This window comes from Ochlerotatus camptorhynchus, unplaced genomic scaffold, assembly GCF_037179485.1.
Source record: "Ochlerotatus camptorhynchus isolate MF236.1 unplaced genomic scaffold, CSIRO-AGI_Acam_v1.1 ptg000933l, whole genome shotgun sequence".
Lineage (NCBI taxonomy): Eukaryota > Metazoa > Arthropoda > Insecta > Diptera > Culicidae > Ochlerotatus > Ochlerotatus camptorhynchus.
The window spans coordinates 49,610-66,904 of NW_027041379.1; the positions used below are offsets into that span (position 1 = coordinate 49,610).

General features: G+C 41.0%; 2 protein-coding genes across 2 annotated transcripts; one reads left to right on the forward strand and one right to left on the reverse strand.

Annotated features, from left to right (window-relative positions):
- Positions 1–442: 442 nt before the first annotated feature.
- LOC135715486 (uncharacterized) lies at positions 443–15,571 on the reverse strand. Its single transcript, XM_065238750.1, has 8 exons — positions 14,467–15,571; positions 14,005–14,416; positions 13,732–13,938; positions 12,921–13,119; positions 12,795–12,854; positions 12,612–12,741; positions 918–2,006; positions 443–858 (listed from the first exon to the last, which is right to left on the reverse strand). Exons 1-8 carry the CDS (start codon positions 15,557–15,559, stop codon positions 443–445), a joined length of 3,606 nt encoding a protein of 1,201 aa, XP_065094822.1. The 5' UTR covers positions 15,560–15,571.
- On the forward strand, positions 12,363–13,997 carry LOC135715495 (probable cytochrome P450 6a14). The gene is made up of 2 exons (XM_065238760.1): positions 12,363–13,453; positions 13,520–13,997. The coding sequence occupies exons 1-2, from the start codon at positions 12,391–12,393 to the stop codon at positions 13,933–13,935; spliced, it is 1,479 nt and encodes a 492-aa protein (XP_065094832.1). The 5' UTR covers positions 12,363–12,390; the 3' UTR covers positions 13,936–13,997.
- Positions 15,572–17,295: the final 1,724 nt, after the last annotated feature.

Here is a 17,295-nt window from a genome sequence, read left to right on the forward strand (position 1 = left end):
TCAGAGAGCGGTGCTGGTGGAGTAGTGGTTAGCGATATTGCTTCTCACTAAAAAGGGCCTGGGTTCAATCCCAGTCGGTGCCGCCGGGATTTTCTGAATCTTTGAATTCCTAAATAGAGATAATAATAATAATAATGAATCTTTGAATCTCTGATCACGCGATCCTTCAGAAGGAAAGTAAAGCCGTTGAGTTGATGGGTTGATAGGAAGGCTCCAGGTGGGGGAGCTGACTTCCTGGCGTCGGTAGCATTGGTATTCAGTACGGAAAACAAATCAAGGAAAAAAAAAAGCTCAAAGATCTTTCGGGCAGTTCGAATGACATCAGGAAAACGATGAAGAGAATCGATCAAAGCAGATAGTAGGCATTTAAAATGTTCATCGAGAATTATGCAATTGGCAACAAAATTCATTCTGCAAAATGTTCATCGATGAATCACCAATACTATATTTTCTCCACCTTCAACCACAAACCCTGCTTGGGAGAAAGGATGAAATTCGTTGGCTCAAACTCGAGCGGAATGGTCGATTTAGGTCCAGTCGAGAAACGGAAACTCTTCAATAGTAGTGCTAATCCGATACGGGCCTGCATCATCCCGAAGCGCAATCCAATACAGATGCGAGGCCCTTCACCAAATGGAAGCCACGCATATGGATGTCGTTTGCTGACTTCTTCCGCGGTGAACCTATCCGGGTCAAACTTCTCCGGATCCGGGAAAATCTCCGCATCGTGTTGGATTGCGTGGACAGGCAACATCACAAAGGTTCCAGCTGGCAGCAGAGTGTCCGTATCTGGGACCCGGTATTCGCTAGAGGTTGTTCTGAAATGTATCGGCACGGGAGGATATTTGCGGAGGGTTTCTGTAATATTTAAGATCATTTATCAGGGAGACACAGGTTTGAAAAAAGTGCATCTTTACCGTTGATGATTTGATCGATGTACGTCATTTCCATGATTGCCTCGTAGCTCATCACTCCATTGTGTTTTTCAAGGACTTCTCGAACACAGCTTCTTCCTTTCTCCTGAACATCTTGATTCAGGGCTAACTCATAGAGAGCCCAAGTCATCGTTGTCGATGAGGTTTCAAAGCCCGCAATGAAGAATACGTACGCTTGAGCTGCGATTTCGTTGAACGTTATCCGATCGGATTCCGAAGAGTCATCATTCATCATAGCGATCAATAAATCCATAAAGTCGTTTCTCCGGACACCGTTCTTCGAGCGATAGTCGATTGTGTCCCGTACCACGCCCATGAAGAACTCTGACACTTCCGGACGAATTTCTTTCACTCCTAAGAATCGAGCCAAGTTCGGACTAATCATTTTGAATGCATCCTTCAACGCACTTCTCGGTGCTTCAAAGTGCTTCCGTCCCATTTCTCGGAACGTCGAGTTCGGTTCCCTCATGGTATTACACTCAATTCCGAACGCACACGTGCCAATCGTGTCCGTCGTGAATCTGGATAGCAAATCCTTCATCTCCAGTTCGCTTTCCTGGGACACTTTCTCGTCCAAATAGTCACTAAATTGCTTCCCGGCAGCGACCATCGTTGGGTACATCATTTTCATTTTGCCTGACGTGAAGGTTGGTGATATTTTGGCTCTCAAGTTACGCCATTTTGCACCCTCCAAGCTGAACAGATGTGCCGAAATGGGATCATCTTTCTCGTTGTAGTACACTCCACGGTTTTGAAAATGTTGGAAATCCTTCACCAAGATACACTTTATCAGTTCCAAGTCTAGGACAACGGCGATTGGTTTGACAATCATCATAATTCCCATCAGCGGGTATTGGCCCTTGAACTGTGTGTACCATGTTCGGAAATGTTCTACCGGATGGATCGATTTGTCCATGAATCCAATTTTATTCGATAGATATGGCACATTGCGGTCGGGCCAAAAGCGAAATTGCCGGCGCAAACGATAGAACCCGTAGGTAAGTAGGAGAACTGCGATAAATGCTAGCAACTGCTGCATGATGTCCATCGCTGACCGCAGGTTAGTGTTAACTGGTGGGGTGGGGCTTTGTTTATGATATTTGCAATTATTGCACTGGTGGGTGACCGTATGCACAATACTGTTTATTTGCTTAGAATATTCAACTGTATGGGAGTTTTTTTCTCAATATCACAGCACACAAATGATGATTTCCTATTGGAATGACGCATTTATCGCCGTGCCTGTTTGTTTGATTCAACGTTTGATTTGGTATTGTAGTGTCTACCATCACACGCACACTGCTTTGAATCGATTTCACGATAATGAATGAACGAATGAATGAACCCCGACTGACTGATGCGGATTTGGATGCTTCTCTGTGTTAGTGAGCCCGACCCGCTTGAATCATTTTTTTTCCCGAAGCAATTGCACGATTCAGATTGCAATGTTGACATCTGGACGGTAAGTTGTTTTGAAGCTCCACCTTTTTAATTCTCATCTCATTTTAGGACAACAGTTGATGCTGTTGGATGTCGTGCAAGACATGTGTTAATCCTAAGAGTAGCATATCAAGGTAAAGAAACAGATAATATTTTATTAAAAGCAATTGAGATTGAAATGTGATGTTCTTGGTTTGCCAAATCTATGCTTTGTTTGACATTTGACAAATGTGTTAGTCGGTCATTGATCCTTGCTTTTTATTGCAATGATCTGTGTAGTAAAGTGCATTTATAATATCGGTTCCCAAAAGCTTAATATTTCCAAAACAAAATGTGATCCAGCCGAATGTTTTGCTTATCTAATCTTCGATAATTCACGTTTATTTTTATTTTGGTACTGGCTAAAAAGGTGTTTAACATGAAGCATGACAAGCTAAATTCCTTTGTTGAAGCTGTTTTTATTCTGAAATTATGACACACGGCGAAGATTCGGTAACTGCATCCTTCATGGAGAAACAAAACAGCTGAAAAAGGAGATAAAAAGTATCATAATTAAATACTCTCCTCACTACAGTTTTGGATACAATGTTATTCTAATTGCTGAATACTTTTAACTTAATCATGAAGTAATTTGAACTCAAACAGTAGTCTTGGGAGGGTTTTCAGTTTTGTTTACTTTGTATCTTAATTTTGAGTTGTTTCGATGTCCGTGCTTTGAAAGTATCCAAAATCACGTGTTGTAATTGTATTTCGTTTTGGATGAAAATTCACATCGTGTGCCATGTTTGTTTCGTTTCGAGTTTGTCGCGAGCTTTGTCCTTTGCCGTAAAATTTCGCAAATTCTTGTGAAGGCAAGTAGTGAATTAACAAAAATAATTATCTTGGAGCACCACTGGACCTACGTACTGGATGATATGGTAAGTTTGAGTTGTCCATTAGAATTTAATAAGTAAAGTTTTTTTTTAATTATTATAGCCATTGTCCTTTCCGAACCAGCGGATTGCGGTGTGTAGATCTGAGATGGAAGTGTCCATCTATAGAAGACCAAAGGACATTTATTAGGAGCACAATATGGGAATCTACAATTTCGAATGAAGCAAGGTATAGTTTCACTGCCTGGTATGTTTAAAAATAATCCTTTACAATTATAACAGAAACTAATTCTAAATATCTGTTCAATTACAAACTTTGCAGAATCTGAAACTTTAAGACGACACGCGATGTCATATAAAAGAGCAAGTACCATTCGAAGTCCACCAACGGGTTGGACCTGGACCAAAGACGACCAAATGAGCAGAACAATTGTGGATGAGAAACGTCAACGGAGATGTTTCTATAATGGTTTTAATAGTATGTAATTCATTTAATTGTTTTATATGAATAATACAATGTGTGTGATTGATAATGGAGCACAGTTTTAACATTATAGAAAAACAATTAAAGATTAAGTTTCGACAAAATTTACTGAAAGGAACATATGATTTTCAGTATTTTTACCAAGCTATCACTCTCTATGAAACTGTTAGATTTTACTTAAAACGTTGACTTTACCAAACATTCAAACTTAGAAACTCTACAAAGAACTTAATTTTGTCTTGTTGCACGTAGATGTCCAGATGGGTACAAAAGACTTAATTTTGAGTATATTCGTTTCTCCGTTTTTATCGGAAGACAGCGTATTCATTATGATTCACATTTATTACGAACAGACCGTCCAAATTTGCCACAAACATAATGAAAAGAGATGACTTATAGTTTTGAAACATTCGTTTGAAGAGCTTGGAGTTAACAATTAAGTTAAAGTGATGTTAAAAGAATTATGGTACATATCATAATTTATCCCAATTACCCTGCATAATATGTAATAACAACACGAATGATTTTCTGTCAGAGTCTAAACGACACAGATGAATGTTTCAATGTGAATCATTCAAAAACACTTCTTGAATATACTTGTTGGTCTCTTAGTGATCAACGGATCTTCGAAATTTATTGAACTACCCTCATAGGTTCTTTGATTTGTCTTACTGATCGCGGAGCATCCCTGAAGTTCTCTGAATTTTCCTGAAGTTCTTGGTACTGCCCATAAGATGTCTGTAATTTCCGAAAAATCTCCAGACCTAGCTTCTCTGAGGTACTTGGAATTCAAATTTGTCATATAAGTGAGGTCATATATGACCCCAACAAAGAAATTGCTGCATTACAGATTGCTACTCCCTACAGCAAAAAGCAGAACAAGTACGGGTTCAAAGGGTTAAAAGTCCCGTAACTTTACTGAAGTTAATATAATTACTGTTGTTGTTCAGCACAGTTCCTTGATATTCGTTGATGTTTCCATAATTATCTTTAGTTTTGAAAACTTTTTCCAGAACTTCTCTGGACATCCATGATTTTTACTTAAATTCTCGGAATATTATATAATCTGTTATGAAACTTCCTGCAACTTTCCTTCAATTAATGGAACGGCTGATCGTACTTCCCAGAGTATAAATAAATTTCCTAAAAATCTCCAATCTTTTCAGAAGTTTACTGATCTTCGTTAAGGTTCCTGATATTTTGTGAAATTCTCGAAACTACCATGAAAATCAAGGAATTCCCCTTAAATCTGCTCATAATGTTTTGATGTTCTTGTTTCTTTTTAAAATGTTAATGAAGCTCTTGGATCTTCGAAATTGATTGAACTACCCTCATAGGTTCTTTGATTTGTCTTACTGATCGTGGAGCATCCCTGAAGTTCTCTGAATTTTCCTGAAGTTCTTGGGACTGCCCATAAGATGTCTGTAATTTCTCAAAGATCTCCAGACCTAGCTTCTTTGCGGTACTTGGAATCCACATTTGTTTTTAAGCTCTCTCTAATTCTCTCAAGTTCTCTTGACTTCTCTGAAGTTTTCTGTATATCCCTGAAGTTCTCAGAACTTCTTGAATGTTTCTGCAGTTTTCCTGAAGCAAATGGAACCACCTTGATGTTCTCAAATCTCCCCTGAAGTTTCCTAAATATATCAGAGTTTTGTTAAGTTATTGGGACTGCCCTTAATATCTATAATATTCCTGAAGTTCACGAGGCTTCTCTGAAGTTCTCACTAATATATTGATGATGATCTCACTAATTTACTACTAATTTAACTGATGATGTCCGGGGATCCACGTAAAGACGGTTGAAGCTGGGGCTTGTATCCAGGGGTGGCTCGGGACTTCGGCTTCCAGCGCTTGGATGACGCTGTGTGAGTCAGTTAATACGGGGATCGGTTGATCTGCCGGAGTGATGGCTGCGTCTAGAATAGCTGCGGCTTCAGCGGAAAGGATGGAACACTCCTCCGGTAGACTTTGACTCGTTGCAGTGTTCGGTCCTGCCACTCCGAGTCCAACTCCAGCCCGCGACCGCGATCCGTCCGTAAAACTATGAACGTGCCCCGGATAAACCGACCCGAGAAGTTCTGCAACAGAACGTCTCAAAGCTACAGAGTTATTCCCGGTTTGGAATCCACTCTTAATCCGCTTATCTATTTTGACGACGTTTGATCGCCAACTCTTCTCTCCATGCCAGTGGACCCTGGCCACCGGGGGGAGGTCACGGTTGGCTGCAGTGTGGAGGGCTCTGTTCCCCTCGTTGAGGAGAAAGACCCTTTCATTCCCGGATGTCTTAGCAGCGAGGGCAGTGGCTTTCGTAGCAATGGCTGCAGCAGATCGATAGCGGAAATGGAGGATTCCGATTTCCACACATGCGGCTTCTGCAGGCGTGGAAGGGAAAAGGCCGGATACGATGCGTACGTCGGTATTGTATACCAGAGCGAGGGTGTGGTTGAGCTTCTCGGTGGCTAAGGCTAAGCAGGTTATTTCGAGGCCGTAGAAAAGTCGACTGTCGATAACAGCCCGAGCGACACGAAGGCGGATCTCATGGTTGCTGGAGCGATGCGGGCGGGAGATTGTCCTGACTATGTTGGTGCGGCTACGACAGTTTTCTTTCGCCATCCTGAAGTGCTGGTTGAAGCTTAGGGTGCGAACACGCACTGTTTTCTTGAGCGGAATCGGGTGAACTTGGATGGTGATCGGTGGTCCTCGTATCAGATGGCCCGAGTGAAAGATATGGCACCGTACACTCTACGGAGCGGAGAGATGGAAACCAACCGAAAGCGCCCTCCTGCTGACGGCGGAGACTGCTGCTTGAGCTATGTTCCTGGCCCGCTTAGTCGTTCGTCCCGCTACGACGATGAGTATGTCGTCGGCATAAATGATTACGTGTACGTTCTTGGACAATCGGCTGAATACCTCGTTCATTACCACCAGGAATAGCGTTACCGCTATGACAGACCCCTGGGGCACTCCGGTTTCTTCGGGGAACGGATCCGAGCGAGTGTTCCCGACGGTCACCTGGAAGGTACGATCAGGAAACTGGAATTGACCGAAAGGTCTCTGTTCGAGCAAGAACTTTGCTGTTCACCGAAGGACTTACTTTGCTACAAGAAGCAGCCCCCGAAAATGATCAAAGTCCGCTGTGCACAGAGACAAAATCACTTACCAGGGACTTTGGTCGCCACAATTCCCGCTTCCGTCCAGGAAGCACCAACATTTTTCAAGGGTAGGTCACTTAAACTCGTCGACCTTTTCACTATGGTCCAGCTGAGATGATCTACGAAAAACGACTAAGTCCGACTAACGACTTGGAAAAATATCGAATTCGCACTAATTTAATTATTACCACCGTACCGCACAAACGACAAAGTCCCTTTTTGGCAGTAATTATTTCGCACTCCGAACACAGAACGATCCACCGCACGACTGTTTCAATTCGCTTCTGAACTATTTACAATATTTATATGGAGATCCAAGGACAGAGATCTGCACGTGTACTCCCTCGCTTATTATTCTCTACTGAGACGAATTTCATATAGGGTGCTGTGGGGTATGTTTCGGTTTAAGAATAGAACAAATTCAGTTTATAGCATTTCCATCGGCTCCAACAATCTCTTAAACTTCCTGAAGTTTGCTGGACTTCCGTGAAGTTCTTTGGTGAATTTTGGTGAAATTTCTGAAATTTCTGAATTTTCCTAACGTTCACTAAACTTCCCTGAATTATTATGGTTTAGGGTAGAGAACTACTTCGGTCTAATTGCCCATTTTGGGCCTATCGAGCAGAAAACTTCAAATAAATCCATAATTTCAGAGTTAACATGTCAATTATGCATTTGAAACGATACTTTAGTTTATAAGCTACCAACGAAGTCAATGAGAACGCGTGATATGAAGGTTTGCACCCATTATTCCCAAAAACAAAAGAAGCGCTCCGACCGAATCAATTTGTATCTTCATCCGATAGGCCGAAGTGAATTCATTGGCGTTTCAATGGCGTTTCAATGCGTTAGGCCGAGTTTAGAAGCCGTAGGCCGAGTTTGGCGTCAAGAAGTAGTGACTTTTGACAATATCTCAACGATTGGTTTCTTTTTATCAAATCTTAAGGTACGTACGGAAAGGTAAATAAATTTGGAAGTCATCAGTAATAATAACATTCCGTTTGGTGCTAAACTGCGCTAGATTAAGAAAGACTAAGTGTGGGTTGTGCTTAATAGGCCAGAAATGGGGTAGTTAACCCTATAATTTAAATTTCGGAACTTCTTCTCCTGAAATTAATCAAACTGAAGTCCTAGTAATCTACTTGTAGTTCTCGGTACTTTCCTGAACTTTTCGCTATTTTCCTGAACCGCCCCGAAGTTCACGTTGCTTCCCTAAAGATCTTTAAACTTATTACTAAAATTATGGCAACAACTGTAATGTTTTTGCAATCTTCCTGAAGTTAAAGGAACTGTCCTGAAACTCAATGAAGTGATTTTTTTTTTTGTGAAATCTATGGAACCTTGTGTTTCCTTCTCGGGACATCCAGGGAAACCTTTCCTGGGAAATTTACAAAAAATCACGTTTCGCGATTCCCGAGAAACAACTTTAGAAGCATTATTGGGTGAAAAATATAAGAATTTTCCCAGAAGAGCAGTAATAAAAACTAAGGAGAAAGTTTTCAGAAATGTCCAGAGGAAGTCTAATGATCTTCTAAAGGAAAACGGAAGAATACTCTATACGAACCCAGAGAAATATTCTAAGTAAAACAATAGGAAACTTCTGGAGAAGTCCAAGAAAAACTTCCAAGAATTTCAGAAGACATTTCAATGCGAAGCCAAACAGACTTAACAAGGAAATCGGGAGAAACTTACGGTCAAAATAATTTCTGGAGTAGTTAAAAAGAATTAAATGGAAACTTACTTGGTTAGAAATGCTATCTAATATGAACATGAAGCTTTATAGTGGGATAATGTATTAGCTAGAGAAAGTTCTGAAGAGGGTAGATTGATAGTTCCACTAGAGTACGGCAGTGTGAAAATTGAATATAAGTTGAAAATGAGTGAAGGGCCATTAATGTGGCAGTACTAGTCAAACGCACACTCCTTTACCTAACTCATACATGAATGGATGAGGAGACTTCAAGCATTTCCAGTAGATGGTGTGTGATAATGCAATTCTTCTTTACCCAATTATTGTGTTGCTCCTCTCGTCATAACCAACGTAGTCATATCAGAGACTAAGCATGGGAATTTCCGCCATCAGCTGTTTCCTCTTTTTCCGGGAAGCCAAAAATGGTCGGGAAATGGAAACACTAATGGGACCATATTGCTATCGGAACTAACGGACGTTCTTGATAGAATAGATCCGATAGAATATCCTGAAGTATTCAAATCCTCCTGGAAGCTCTTCTCCTTAAAAGTTTCCGCAATTTTTGTGATGGAAGTATCGCACAAATTTATTTATTTGGAACGCAGCTTTTATAAGAGGAGTAAATGTACACGGTGAATGAGAACGACCCATATTTGAGTTTAGTTCACTCATAGTCGCCAAAAGTGCAGGAACTGAGCGATGAGTAAATTTGTCTCATGGTTTCCTGTGGAAAACCTAAAAATCTGCCGGAAAATGAGGAAATTGACGAAAATTGTATTCAGTCTCGGAGTAGTACCAATAGACTGAGTGAATCCAATTTTTACTTTTCTCAAATTTGGGAATTTTTCCCTGGAAAATCCTGGAAAAAACCTGGGAAAACATGAGGCAAATTTACTCACCGTTGAGTTCCTGCACTTTTGGCGATTATGAGTGAACTAAACTCAAATTTGGGTTGATCTCATTCGCCGTGAACAGATTTTTTGGTCTTTATTTAAGAGATTTTTATCCATATGCTAGTTCATCTTTTACCCCGTGAACAGATGTCAGTAGCAGGGCTATGCATTTTCGAAACAAAGAAAAGAAAATGAACTCTCCACAGAATCGCTTCATTTCGAGCAATATCATTTTCGTGTAAGTCATTGTGTTTGTTGTTATCGAGCCTCGATGAACATTCCTGCTTTCAAACATGACTTGTCTATCGCTTGTTTCGTTCGTCAAGTGCTTCAGTTCATTTCATTTGAAACAAAGAATTGTTTCAATTGACGCAATGAATGACTCGAAAACTGCTTCCTTCGTTTTTTTTCCACTTTCACTTCAATTATTCTCATTTGACTTGTCACGCATCGCGTCGTCAAGCATAAAAATATAGTATCCGCACAATTTCGGTTGTCAATAGGGATGGCATACGGATTATATGTAGTAATAATATATTATTTTATGTTAAACGAAAATTAAATCAACAAGGCCATTCTGGAGTCCAAGATGGTAGCCATCGGGGTCAGGAAAAGTCTCAAATACCCTACAATACGGGTATTTTCAAAACGGGGACGACGCGAAGGTGATGAAAATCGATATCCGACGCCATTCTCGATTCCAAAATGTCGGCCATCGGGTTTCAGAAAAAGTGTCAAATTCCCTGCAGTCAATAGAATATTTTTCTCGATGTTTTCAGAACGGATGGCACGTAGATGCTAAAAATCGATACCCGACGCCATTTTGGAATTTAAAACAGTGACAATTGGTTTTCGGAAGTGTAAATACCCTAAGTATGGATATTTTAGGAACGGGAACAAAGCGCAGATGTCAAAAATTGATATTCGACGCCATTTTGGAATCCAAGATGGTGGCCATCAAGTTTCATAAAACGTGTCAAATACCCTAAGATATGGGTATTTTCGGAACGGGGACAACGTGTAGATGCCGAAAATCGATATCCGATGCCATTTTGGCATCCAATATGGCGGCCATCAAGTTTCATAAAGGTGTTAAATACCCTAATATCAGGGTATTTTTCGGAACGGGGACCTTTCCGATTCCCACGACGTGTAGATGCTGAAAATCGATATTCGATGCCATTCGCAGACCATTTGACACTTCTTCTGGAATCGAAAACCACCATTTTGAATTTCAAGATGGCGTTGGACATCGATTTCAGGTTTCTAGATGTCACCCGATTCCAAAAAACCAACATTGATCGGTATTTGACAGTATTTCACAGTTTCCCTGAACCAAAGCCGCCATCTTGGATTTAAAGACGGTGTGACATCAATTTTTGGCATCTACGTCTCATCCCCATTCTGAAAATAACCATATTTTAGGGTATTTGATACTTTTTCGCAAATCGTAAGTCCTCGTTTTGGATTTCAAAATGACGTCGGATATCGATTTTCGGCCTCTAGGCGCCATCCCGATTCCAAAAATACCTTTATTGATGGGTATTTGGAAATATTTCCCATTTGTTTTGAAATAGGAAGCCATCTTGGATTTCAAAATGGCATATCAATTTTCGATCTGTAGACATACTGATTACAAAAATGTCAATATTGATGTGTATTTGTCTGTATTTCCACTTTTTCTTAAATCGGAAGCCACCATCTACGATTTCAAAATGGCGTCGGATATGGATTTTCATCCTCTAGAGATCATCCAGATTCCAAAAAGACTTTGATTGATTGGTATTTGACAGTATTTTCCAATTTTTGCTTAACTGGAAGCCACCATCTTGGATTGAAAAATGGCGTCGCATATCAATTTGCGATCTCTAGACCCCCGATTAAAAAAAATAGCCATACTGATGGGTAAACAAACCACCTGATAATGATAAATTTGACATCCACGTGCACAGATCTATGCGCACATACGATTAAATGAACCGATTGGACAATAATCAAAAGTCATAAAAACTGCGCGAATTTGGAACGAACAGCTTCGCTTCAATGCAAAAGTAAGTTCATTTGACAATGAAAGAAGAAATGAGCACGATTCAAGCCAAAACAAACAGCATGAAAACTGATCGAAAGTGGTTCTGTTGATGTTGACGGGGATCTGCTCGGAGAGAAGACAGAATGACTTTCAATTGAAAGTGATGGTTTACAGCTTCATCGTCACTTGATGATTTTCGATTGAAAGTGACTTTGTGGGGCACTGGTCAGAAGCGTGCTTTGAGCAGAAATTTATCTTTTGTCCTGAGTTTAGGTTTAGTTTTGGGATTGTGCTTGGAGCTGATAATATTTGAGAGAAAAATAAACTGATTAATTCCTGTTTTTTTCGATAACCCAAATAACCCAATATTAAAACAAATATGGACAACCTAAACAGCTGTTGACAAATTTGAGCTGGTGAAGACTAGCAGAGCTATTATTATCAAAATCAAAATAAGTTCGATCCTCTTTACATTATAAACCTGGTATAGATTTCCCATGTCAGCCATATGTTGTCCCTACACCACCTCTCAACCAATCATCAATTGATTGCTTCTTGACTTAACGGCCTCTAAGTGCCTTGGGACATTCAACATATATGATACCATGAGTCACTGAGTTTGACAAAGTTGGCTAAATTACATTTGAATCGCTCATTCTAATCTTAAGCATTATTCAGCATCTTTCTCAAAATAAAACGTTCACACCTTCTTCCAGCGCTATGCATAGCTCATATGTTTCTTATACATGTTACCATCACATGTTTCTCATACAAACCCAAACCTCCCAACGCAATATCTTATCTTGTTTTCATTTGATAAACCTCATTCAATAAATCAAATAAATGCCAACAAGCAATGATTTCTTTGCCAGTTACAGCCTAACCACCAGCAGCGATGGACATCTCCTTGCTGATAACTGCAATCGCACTCCTCGTCGGGTACGGTCTGTACCGACTACGCAAACAGCTAACCTTTTGGTCTGATCTTAACGTCCCGCACAACCCGGTCAACTTCCGGAAGAATGTGGACCCTTCAACTCACATGGCTCGCAAATTTCAAGAATACTACAAAAAATTCAAAGGACAGTACCCCTTTGTCGGAATGTACCTCTTCACCAAACCGGTTGCCTTGGCCATCGATTTGGAGCTGCTGAAGTGCATCTTTGTGAAGGATTTCCAGTACTTTCACGATCGCGGTACGTACTACAACGAGAAGGATGATCCCCTGTCGGCGCATCTGTTCAATCTGGAAGGCAATAAGTGGCGCAATTTGCGGATGAAGATTTCGCCGACGTTTACCTCGGGGAAGATGAAGATAATGTACCCGACGATGATCGCTGCCGGGAAGCAATTCAGCGACTACATGGAGGAGAAAGTCGGAAAGGAAAACGAATTGGAACTGAAGGATTTGCTGGCTCGGTTTACGACCGATGTTATAGGAATGTGTGCTTTCGGGATCGAGTGCAATTCTATGACCAATCCGGACGCGCAGTTCCGGCAGATGGGACGGATGCACTTCGAAGCGCCTAGGAATAGGAAGAAGGATATACTGTGTTCGGTTGCTCCGGGGTTAGCCCGGTTTTTAGGATTGAGGCAGATTGTACCGGAGTTGTCGGATTTCTTTCTGGGAGTGGTTCGAGAGACTATCGACTATCGGGTGAAGAATGATGTGCGAAGGAATGACTTCATAGATTTGTTGATTGGAATGCTGACGGGATCTAATGTGGAACTTGGACCGTTGACATTCAATGAGGTAGCTGCTCAGGCATTCGTGTTCTTTGTGGCGGGATTTGAGACATCGTCCACCACTATGACTTGGGCATTGTACGAATTGTCTGTTAACCAGGATATTCAGGAGAAGGGACGAAAATGTGTTCAGGATGTTCTGAATAAACATAATGGAGAGCTGAGCTACGAAGCAATTATGGAAATGACCTACATTGATCAAATTTTGCAAGGTGAGTAAACTGCGTGCGAAGTGATTTGTTTGAATTCCCCAAATAACGTATCTTTCAATATTTTAGAAACCCTCCGGAAGTACCCCCCGGTCCCGGTACACTTTCGCATCGTGACCAAAGATTACAAAGTTCCCAACACAGAAACGATTCTTCCGGCAGGGACATCAGTGATGATCCCAGTCTACGCTGTTCACCACGATCCGGAAATTTTCCCAGATCCAGAGAAGTTCGACCCCAATAGGTTCACACCGGAAGAGATCAGCAAGCGACATCCGTACGCTTGGACTCCATTCGGAGAAGGTCCAAGGATCTGCGTTGGCATGAGATTTGGCCTGATGCAAGCCCGAATCGGGTTGGCCTTGCTGTTGAAGAGCTTCCGATTCACCAGTGGACAAAAGTCAACCGTACCGTTAGATTTCACAGCGAAAAGCTTCATCCTTTCGCCGGAGCAAGGGCTTTGGTTGAAGGTAGAAAAACTGTAGTTCCTGAAAATGTTATGTATTTCAGTGATAGATACTCTAATAAAACTTAACTTAAAACAGTATCAGTGCAATTTCTCTAACTTGAGCCACATCCCGTTGATCGGAGTGAGAACAAATGCGCGTTCAGAGAAGATGATGGGATCCTCAGTCTTGCTGCACGGCAGTATTCGAAAGTTCTTCAAGATCATTGCAAGTCCCACTCGAGCCTGTAGCATTCCGAAACGCAAACCGATGCATATTCTAGGTCCTTCTCCAAACGGCAGGAACGAACAGGGATCTCTGTTGCCAGCTTGCTCCGGACAAAATCGATCCGGGTCATATTGGCTTGGATTCGCATAGACATCAGGGTCATGATGGATGGCGTAGGCCGGAATCATGATCTTCATCCCCTGAGGTAGAATGATTCCGGATTCTTCGAGCATGTAGTCTCTGTCTACCACCCGTTCCAAGTTCACAACCGGAGGGTATTTGCGAAGAGTTTCTGAAATTGAGAGGTTATTCATTGACAAGCTTAATTTAACTAAATCTTACCGTTAATACACTGATCGAGATAGGTCATACTTTGAAAGCATTCATAGCTGTAGGATCCATCAAACTTCTTCAAAACTTTTTCAACATCCTCTCTGGCTACCTCCTGAATAGCTTGGTTTCTCGCCAGCTCGTAAAGCGTATACGTTAATGTACTCGAAGTGGTCTCGAACCCAGCTGTGAAGAATATGAATGCCTGAGCGGCAATTTCGTCGAAGGTCAACTGTCCAATATCTTCGCCGGAATCTTCCAACCTTCCCGTATTCTTCAACTTGATTAATAAATCCAGAAAATCACCCCTGGAAACGCCCTCCCTCTCTCTGTGCTCGATCGTTTCTCTAACAACTCCACTGAAAAATTCCGACACATCATCATGAATCTGCTTCATCCCCATAGAGTTCGCCAAACCTCGGAACGTCTTCATGATAAACACCTTCAATGGATGATTCCTCGGAGTATCAAAATGCTTCCTACCAATCCTCCGGAACTCATTTTCCGGATCGCGGAAACTATTGCACTCCAACCCGAACGCACATCTTCCAATCACATCGGTCGTAAAGCGTGCCATCGAATCCCGAATTTCGGTCGCATCCAACCCGACACAATTCACTTCCAGGTAATCAATGAACCTACCCGCAACTTCCAGCACCGCCGGGAATGCCATCCGGATCCGTCCAGTGCTGAACGTGGGTGTGATTTTGGCTCGCAAATCTCTCCATCTGCTACCCTCCAACGAAAACAGGTGCGACGAAAGGGGGTCGTCCTTCTCGTTGAAATACACACCACGGTTCGGGAAGCAGTTGAAGTCCTTGATCAGGATTTTCTTGGCCAAGTGCAAGTCGGTCACCAGCATTACCGGATTCAGGAATATGTACAATCCAACAAATGGTCCCTTGCGCTTGAATTGGTTGTAGATCCGTTGCGTTAGGAAAGCCGGGTGTATGGTTTTACCCATTTCCTTGAAATTGCCGAACGGGAATTCGGGTTGCAGATATAGGGCACCATGGCGCTGCCAAAAACCGTACCGATGCTTGACTAATAGAGATAGGATTGTCAAAATGATTGCAGCGAGAAGAAGTACTTCAGTCACAGCCATGCCGGTGCTGAACTGTTCGAGACAAGCTCGTTCGGCGCACTGAGATAAGTACGTTCAAGCTAAATTGTGTATGTCTAGTTGAATCCAAGTGGGTCGGCATGCGAATGAGTGTAAACAAGTATAATGGGGTGAATGGGGAAGCCGGTTTGGGCTTATCTGTGTGATTGTGAACCGTCTGTGGATGGTGTTTGTTGTTGTTGTTGTTGTTTAAAGGTTTGTTATTCAATAATCTGCCATGGAAGATCACTCACAACAGTGCGAGTTAAATAGATTTTTCTGTTGAATTGAGTTGATGTTTTGTTGAATAATACAGCTGATCAGCAAATTTGCAAGAAGAGAAGCTCCGTAAGAGACCATGATATTGGATTATAAAATTGTCAGATTAACGAGAGCTGGGTTAGCGGGAGGTGGGATACTGTATATTGCAAAAAGACAAACAGACATAACACACCTTCGCAAATAAGGTTTTAGTAGGGAATGTGCTCGCCTTTGCCTTGATGACGCCACTGAAGCGTTAAGCAAGCCACCTTATTTCGAACTTGTCAGTGATGCCAGTTCTTTTTCAGGTCAATTTAGTAGATGTCAGATCTTGAAAATGATGGTCAAGGCATCCCACTGGAGACTCATACCACTTAGTAATCAAACGAATACAGAGTTGATGAATATTACATCCAAACAGCTGTACATTGGTTATTCCACTTCTTGTGTGTTTGTTACAAGGCTATGTTGATGACGTTTACTTGTTGATAATTATTATAACACCCTTGTAACATGTGATAACACTGTAGTCTGAACACGACATTATCAGTTATAATCCATCATTATGAGTAGCATTGATTGATACATATGCTTTTTGTTGCCTGTGCACACATTAAAGTGACGAGCGGTGGTAGAAAGGGCACACGTTAGTGATTCATTGCCTCGTTCAAAAACTTTTTCCAACAAAAGAAAAATCACATTAAAAAAAAAATTATTATATAGCCTCTAGCAAGGTTTCAAATACTCATTTCAGTCAAAACATTTTTTTTTAATCATGGCATAATTAGATGCCATGATCATATTTTGAATTGGTAGGATACAAGAAGAGGTTGCAAAGAATGTGTTTGACATATTAAACCTGTTTATTTTACTTCATGAGAGTCACAATTAGCGATTTTTCACACACTCACTCACTCACTCACTCAGCGATTCGCAAATCGCTGATTGTGACTCAAAGAAAGCAAAATTTACAGGTTTTATGTTTCAAACGCATACTTAAGTTACAAGTAAAACATGCCATCATACCATCTTTTGGTTTTATTATTCCGAAAAACATTATTTTAGCTGAAATGAATATTTGCAAGCTTGGCCTCTAGACATCATCCCAATTCCAGCAATACCTATATTAATGGGTATTTATCGTTATATCCTACTTTTTCTTAAAACGGAGCCGCCATATTGGATCTCAAAATGGTGTCGAATATAGATTTCTGGTATCTAGACGTCACACCAATTCAATGCGTCTCCATTGATTTATAGCGACTGTAACATGGTAGTCTAGTCGCATAGGAGTATTGGGTGAAATCCCAAAACTTGATAACTTCAAAAAAATATATATAACACAAAAACGTTTTTTTTTTGTTAAATTTAGTGTAGAAAAGCCTAAATTTTCAAGGAAAAATATAAAACATATTGCGCCCTCTGTCTATAAACCATGAAAACTATAAAAAAAAACAAATACAATCAATGCTTTTTAA

Coding starts and splice junctions, on each gene's coding strand:
- LOC135715495 (XM_065238760.1), top strand. CDS start 12,391: ATGGACATCTCCTTGCTGATAACTGCAATCGCACTCCTCGTCGGGTAC. Junction 13,454..13,519: donor CATTGATCAAATTTTGCAAG/GTGAGTAAACTG, acceptor TCAATATTTTAG/AAACCCTCCGGAAGTACCCC.
- LOC135715486 (XM_065238750.1), bottom strand. CDS start 15,559: ATGGCTGTGACTGAAGTACTTCTTCTCGCTGCAATCATTTTGACAATC. Junction 13,939..14,004: donor TGGCTCAAGTTAGAGAAATT/GCACTGATACTG, acceptor TAACATTTTCAG/GAACTACAGTTTTTCTACCT. Junction 12,742..12,794: donor TTATCTTCATCTTCCCCGAG/GTAAACGTCGGC, acceptor ATTGCCTTCCAG/ATTGAACAGATGCGCCGACA.